Source organism: Cnephaeus nilssonii (assembly GCF_951640355.1).
Source record: "Cnephaeus nilssonii genome assembly, chromosome: 5".
NCBI lineage: Eukaryota > Metazoa > Chordata > Mammalia > Chiroptera > Vespertilionidae > Cnephaeus > Cnephaeus nilssonii.
In genome coordinates this window covers 88,187,348-88,194,830 of record NC_137076.1, presented here as the reverse complement: position 1 = coordinate 88,194,830, position 7,483 = coordinate 88,187,348, and the positions used below count along the sequence as shown (strand labels likewise).

At 52.6% G+C, this 7,483-nt stretch overlaps 1 protein-coding gene across 3 annotated transcripts in view; it reads right to left on the bottom strand.

Moving 5' to 3' along the window:
• Positions 1-56: 56 nt before the first annotated feature.
• HMGXB3 (HMG-box containing 3) overlaps positions 57-7,483 on the bottom strand; it is a 44,364-nt gene continuing 36,937 nt past the window's right edge. For all 3 annotated transcript variants that reach the window (XM_079770957.1, XM_079770955.1, XM_079770956.1), the window contains 5 exons: positions 6,804-7,023; positions 5,319-5,452; positions 4,161-4,277; positions 2,361-2,570; positions 57-1,407 (listed from right to left, as the gene is read on the bottom strand). In XM_079770957.1, coding sequence (XP_079627083.1) covers positions 940-1,407; positions 2,361-2,570; positions 4,161-4,277; positions 5,319-5,452; positions 6,804-7,023 — 1,149 coding nt within the window. In that variant the 3' untranslated portion in view covers positions 57-939. The remainder of the gene's footprint in view (positions 1,408-2,360; positions 2,571-4,160; positions 4,278-5,318; positions 5,453-6,803; positions 7,024-7,483) is intronic.

The following is a 7,483-nucleotide window of genomic DNA, read 5'->3' as shown; positions in this document are numbered from 1 at the left end:
GCTGAACCACTGTGCCCCCCACAATGAGCATGAAACTGACCCTTGCTTCACCAAAACCAGATAATTTAATAAACTTTATCCTTGCTGGGGAAAGAGGGAGGGGAAAAAAGCCACCTATTCCACTCCTCTCAATAAATTAAATAACACATGGCCAATTCCTGTGCCCTAAGCAAACCCTGGGCACTTGAGCCAGTCCCGCTATTTCCTTACAGCCCATCTGCTTCCCCTTCACAGAAGGGAGTTTTTCCTACTGCTGCCAGGTGATGTCAGGCCATGGCCACATCCCCTCTGTGGTGAGGGTCCAGTGGCAGGGAAAGGAGGAAGAGGACCCTCTTCCTCAAAGCTCGGGCAGAGGACAGTCCTGGAAGAGAGCTGTGGCTGTTTCTCCCTCCTCCGTCCCCCAGACTTGGGTGCAGGAAAAGCAGGAGGGAAGTGCGTGCGTTCTTCCTCTGGGAGAGCCCAAAGGAGTCCCTAGAGCTAAGGAGGCCCCCAAGGCCCTGAGTCAAAGGCAACAGGCTAAGGAGCTCATGTGGCTGTGGAGCAAGAAACAGCATTCCCAGAGGCGGGAAGGGCCACCTTAGCAACCTGCCCACCTAGTGCCGAACTCAGCCTTAGCCCATCCCGCGACCTCGGCCCTGACCCGCAGCAGGCCCCAGGCAGCCTTCCCTCGGCCTCCCTTCCCCTGCTGAATATACTATGTCCTCCAAGTGCTTTCTTGGGGCTGTAGCATCCTGGTACCTCTCTCGACCCCCAGAAGGTGAGAACCAAGAACCCCAGGCCCCACTGTGCTCAGAAAATGGGAGCTCTTTGGTCAGTGCCAGCATCAGAGGCCCTCCCCACAGGTGAATGCTCCTGCCGGTCCCCTGGATGGATCTGCCTTGGGGAAGGGCATTGCTATGGCTTGAGAGAGATGGTGCGGTCCCTGTACAAAAGCCTGGCTTATTCTGTCACTGCGGCCACCTCCTCGTCCTCACCCTCCTCCTCTGTCTCCGTCTTGATCTGAGCAACCCCAAGGCGGTAAAGGGTGTCGCGGATGACCACCTCGCCAGGCTGGCAGCTCTGCACAATGTCGTGGATCTGCCGGTTGACAATCTCACGACTGGTGAGGAAGTCCATGAGGCGGTTGTAGAGGTAATAGTGAGTGGCATTGTCAAAGGCAATGGGCCGCTGGCGGACACTGTTTGGTTTGCTGTCTGTGATAGAGGCCAGGAGAGTTGCGTAGGGTGCCAACTCAGGACACAGGGCCAAAGAGTGGTGCCCAGAACTGGAGTCACCAGGACTGGGCTGTGCACCTGCATGGACGATGCGCCGTGTGGCCGTCTTGGTGACCGGGTGCTGGACCGAGTGCTCGGCCTCCGTCATGTCCACAGTATAATGCTGATCCAGGAGTTCTGGGCAGGACACACTCTAGAAGAGAGATAAGCCACTCTGACATGAGGGAACGACAGGTGGGACCTGTATGGTGGGTGAGAGTGAAGGCTGTGGGGTCATCAGCCCTGTCTAAATCCTCCCGTCAACACACACCATGCCTCCTGGGGCAAGCCCCCTCTCCTCCATCTCTGCCTCCATTTCCTCATGTAAGAATGGGGACAGTCATCAGAGCAGATGTTGGATTACCTGAGCTGCTATTGTTTACTGCAGTGCCTGGTCAACTGAGGCAGGGCTGCAAGGCAGTGGGGAGGGAGTGGCTCCCACTGAGGCTCAGACGTCTGCTGCAGTGCTCAGCACAAGCCCCCAGAGTCAGTGAGCCCCAGGGAATAAGGAAAAGGTGAGTGTGACAATGATGCCCCCTTTCTCCTATTATCTGTACAGGGTTCAGGTGGCCTTGGAGGGCACATGCCTCTGGTAAGAGCCATTGCTTGGTACAATGTACCAAGACACAGACATGAGCTCTGTCACGAACATGCTGTGTGACACTGGACAAGTCTATTTCCCACTCTGGGCCTTACTTCCCCCTTTAATAAAAGGAGAGGGTTGGATAAGGTGTTTTCTAAACCACTGTGCCTCCAGATCATAACAGACATGCCATGCAGTATATTAATGGTTAAATCCAAGACGGGGCTGATTGGGGCCTTCAGTATATCAGTGGCCATGATGACTATCAAAGGAGGCAATTTTCTAGGCTTATCAGGAAGGCAACCCTGACCCTAAGATAACTGTGGCACCTTAAGTGACATGCTGTGGCCACACACACACACAGGGGCTGGTCAGTAAAATTTATGGAGTAAATAGTTCCAGAACATCAAGGCAAATACTGATGGAGGAAGGATGCTGGAGATAAGGCCTTACCGAAGAACCGGGCGGGGGGGACGACGACATGACCTGCAGAATTTATTCCAGGTCCTCAGAAGAAAACTCACCACAGGCGGCTCCATGGGACTAGAGAAACAGCCCTGGTTCCTCCCCCACATCTGATTGGTCAGCTCTGGGTAGCAGAGGTCAGCACAAAGGGCCACTTGTGTGGCCATGTCCACCACATAGACAGGTGGCCAGTGGCGGGAAGAGGCCAGCAGATCCACATGGTCCCGGGCACTCTCGCCCCTCACAAGGTACTTGGAGCCACAGATCACCTACAGATAGATGGAGGGCACAGCACAGGACACAATGAGTGGAGTCCTCAATGGCTTCTTCGCAGGAAGATGAACAATCAGGTTTTGTGACTGAAGCCACAGCCATCCTGCCAGACAGAGCCCAAAACATTCTGCTTCTGTCTTCCTTCTGTCCCTAAATGAAGTCGCCAGCTCATCCCTGACCTCCTGAAAGGAGAGTTGGGAACATCCGGTCCTCAGCTGAGGCTTAAAAACTCCCAGGTCATCTGCTCCAACCTCTCTCCCCACCCTGCCACCACATCACCCTACCCAGTACCACCACCTAGCCTAGTGCCTCCCTAACCCAGCTGCGTAGCACCGGCAGCAAGGAGCTGGTTAAAAATGAAGCTCCTGGGCTCTACCCCAAAACCAAGGCAGCTGTATTCTAAGCAGCTCCCCACCAGACCCTGATGCAAGCTAACACCTCCACTGACAGGGCCCCCAAGCGCCCCTCCACAGCCAGGCAGCTGTGTGTACACTGGAGAATTCTGCCTCTGCCTCCACCTTCACCTTCAAATCCACCAGACCTGGCTGCCGCCTCCAAGTGATATGGCTCTTCCATCACAGCCCTGCGATCTCTAGCTCTCACATCTGTCCCTGTGTTGTCATGAGATGGCCTCAGGCACATGAACACACTCCTGGGAGCAGGCTCCACTCTGCCAGGGTGGAGGCATCCAGCGTCTCCCACAGACACAGCTTTGTTGAAGGAGTTGACGACTTGACTCTTTTGACAGCGAGGTCGCCCTGCCCACTCACACATCTCAGTGAACTGAAGCTCTGCCAGTCTCCACCCCCCCCCCCCCGCACACACACCCCGCCCCCCCCCCCCCCCCCCCCGCTATGTAGTGCTTGTGCACGGGGTATTATACCCTTGTGTTCCCATGCCTACTCTGTCAAACAACACAACCTTTCCAGAGTGACCCCGGTGCCTGCCCTTTCCACACTCTCCAGACAGACAGTGACCTCCCTAAAACCAAAACCAGGCCATGTCTATCCCATTTCCCATTCAAAACCATTCAGTGGATCCGTCATTGGTCTCAGAAAAAAAATCCAAACTGTTGCTCTGGCCTACAAAGCCTTACATGATCTGGTGACCTGGTGACCCCTCCAGCCTCCCTTCTCTTGGCTCACTAGGCTTCCCCACTGAGGGCTTAGTGGCTGCTCTTCCCTCTGCTGGAACATTCCTTCCTTCACTCATCACTGGGCCCTCAGCCTTCTCTGGCTGTCACAAGGACAGGAGGTCCCTCACTGTCACTTCCTTTGTCCACAAGCTGTGGTGACTTTGTTTCCTCACTAAAATGAGGTCAACTAGGAAGGGAAGACATCGTTGCTCACCTCTGTACCCTCAACAGCTAAGGCGGGGGCCAGCACACGGTAGGGGGCTTAGTAAATACTCACTGATGACCCAGGCTCCCCGCTTGGCCCAAGTGTGGCACCTGACACACGTGGACTTACTCCCCAGGCTGCCCGTGAGCTAAGTGCCAGCTCCCACAGGACGAGCTGGCTCAGTCAGACTGTGGGCAATGTGTCATGAGCAAATTCACCCCAGGCTCCTCCTTGTTACCCTCTTACCTGATGGGGGCACACCTTGTAGATTTTACCCCCTGTGAGATGAGGCGGGGGCTGTCTGGTTCTGGCTCCATTCTGTACAGATTCATAGAGGGCCAACAAGGAGAAGCAGAGCTGGTCCTGGAGAAGTCAAGATTAAAAACAGCAGTAAATGCTAAAGGACCAGGCCTGCGCCCAGGACCACATGCTCCCTTCAATACCCAACGCAAGAGAATCAACCGTCAAGCCCGCGGTGGGCCTTGGAGCCTTGCCAGCCCAACGTCCTCTAGGTAGAGATGAGGACCCCGAGGCCCAGAAAGGGTCACAGACAGAGACAGCCTGGCTGACGGAGATGCCATTCTGAGGCTTGCGTTTCTACTTTTTACAGGGAAAGCTTCAAAGAGAAACTAATATTTGAGTCTGAACTTGAAAGAAACATAAAATGTTCAACAGCTTTATCAGTATGAAGGGAAGTAAATAACGTATGAATAAAGCACTCCTACACACACACACACACACACACACACACACACACACACACTCTATGAACTGTCATAGCACGCACTCTTTAGGAGCCTGGATAGGTGACAACCAGGCACTGTGCAAAGTGCCTGCCTTCCTGACAATAATCTCTCGAGGTGGGTATTTTAGTTACTTCCACTTTGCAAAATGAGAAAACCAAGGCTCAGGAATATAAGGTGCTGCCTGGCTGGCATGGCTCAGTGATTGAGCGTCGACCTATGAACCAGGAGATCATGGTTCGATTCCCAGTCAGGGCACATGCCCGGGTTGCAGGCTCGATCCCCAGTGTGGGGCATGCAAGAGGCAGCCAATGAATGATTCTCTCTCATCACCGATGTTTCCATCTCTCTCCCTCTCCCTTCCTCTCAGAAATATATATATGAAATATAAGGTGCTTACCCAAGGTCACACACAGTAGGCAGGAGACCAGGATGCCCAACCCCAGATTCTGAACCCACTACCATCAATAGATGAATGACTGGAGGGAAAGGCCTCACATGCATGTTACAATCTGACTGCTAACTACATCCTAGGCCTCCCTGACTGCCAGCATCCTCTGTCTAACACAGGTGCCCAGTCACAGGTGTTCATATTCCTGGCCAGAAGAATGGACCACCAGCCTGCTCCCAACGTCCCTGTCTACTGCTACCCAACACTCACCTTAGAGTCTTCTGCCCCAAAGGGGATGCCACATTGCCTAAGCAGCTGCTGCAGCTCCTCCTCGCTGTAGGAGCCCATCTCCTCCAGCTTGCAGGTGCCCTCCTGGAGCAGCCTCACCAAGGCACTGCCATTGCCTGCAAGAGACAACAGTGCTGAGCGGAGGGCACTGCCTCAGCCACAGAGGTCATGGGCAGCACCTGATGCATGAGGATGAGAACAAGGGGGCGAGGCCTACAGTACAGCAAGGAGTGGAAGCAGGCTCTGCCCTGAGCACTGCCCTGGGTGCTGGGAGAGGTGGACTCAGGGCAGAGCTTATGACTTCTGCAGAGATCTGAAGTTTCTCAGACTGCTTTGTGCCCATGAACATCTAGGAGATCTGGCAGATTGCCCTTGCAAAGAACTCCCAAATGGGCCAGCTTTAACCTGTTAGGGTTTTTCAGAATCTCAGATGCTTACCACAGCCACAGCAACAAGCAGCAGCAAGTCCCATTTTAAAATGTTCTCTATACACTGTTCCTGAACCTGCCTCATCAACAGAAATATGTGGGGGCCTTAAAAAAACACTTCCTGGGCCTTGAAGCAGCAAACAGGAGGTGGGCCTCACATCTAATGTTAGGAAGCACTGTTTGAGAACCAGTGGATCACAACATATTAAATACTGAGAAAAATTACTTCAGTGGGTCATATCCAGAATTTTAAAAGTGAAATTAAGTAGAAAACAAAGTATAATGCACTTGGCAAGAAAAAAACTGTTTAATGAAAGTTTTGCTTTAGTTACAGATACACACACATGTACCTACTTATGAGTATCATGCTGGGTCATGATGCAGAACCTATTTCTTATTGTGAGTTGCAGTTTTTTTTAAAAAGTAGGAGGCTATCCTCTAATTAGATCACTTAATCTTCACAACAGCCCAGGAGATGGGTAACCATATCATGCCCCGTTTGTGAATGAAGCAACAGAGGCTCAGGGCAATGAAGGGACTTGATGGAGGTCACATGGCTACTAATGCTAAGTGGCATAGCTGGGACTCAAACTCTTGGTGTCAGAAACCTATGCTCTCAACAGCTAGTCCAGGGTGTCTCAATGTACGCCGCCGGGCATCTGTAAAACAGTCTAAAGGACTGTTTAGAAAGCAGACTCCCTGGCCTCCCCCCAACCCCCACACTTATCAGTGAGAACCTTTGGGTTTGGAGCCTTATCAGCATTTCTCGGAGGACTTGCACTGTTCAGCGCAGTGCATCCCCGAAGGCTGACAATGGGCTATGTGAGTCAGTCTGATACAATATGGCTGGCAGCATTTCAAAACTCCACACCATGACTTTCATCTCTAGGGGATCTGTCACAGGTTGTTCTCTCTTTCCAGAAGGAGCCCAGGGTGGGCCTGGCCCCCGCTCTGCCATTTGTGCATCTTGCCATGGACAATGTTCTAGACTCTTGACTGGGCCCTTCCCTGACCCCAGTCAGCCACCAGGTGGCCTTACCAGGTACTGGCTGTACATCCAGGTTTTTGTCTTTCTCAGTGTTGACGACCACAGCTCCTCTCATGAGTGGTGGGAAGAAGGGGGCAATAACAGAGGCATCAAACTTGGTGATAGGGATGCTGGCAGGGAAGGCCACCTGCTCAATCACCTCTGTCTCCATCGTGGCCCAAAAGTCCTCCACGTTTACCTCACTAGAGCCCAAGAACTCAGGCCAGGTGAACTAAAAGGTCAGGATAAAAAAGGTCAAACTGTAGGAGCCACAGAATATTAGCAACACAAAAGCCTACCCTCTTGATACGCTCAGGGCAACCAAGGCTGGGGAGAGGGTTTACGACAGCCATGCACTGCTGGGATGCCCCCAAATCTGACATCTCAGTACCTAGCTGTCCTTTGCCACATACAAGCCTGAGGTGTCTGAGTGAGACCATTGGAGCAAGATAGAACAGAATGCAAACAAAGGTCTAGTTCCAAAGCCCATGCCCTTAATGCCTATACTGGCTGGTAGGAATCATCAGAATAAAATGTAGTGATATTCTACCTACTTCCAAGGCCCTGTTGATCCCTGACCTCCTGTAGAAAGGTCTCCAGGCCTTGCCAGAACACAGCTATCTCCTCTACCTCATGCAGCACTTACTTACCTATTGTAGGCACCTAGTAGTTGAGTTACTCAGTTTTTCTCC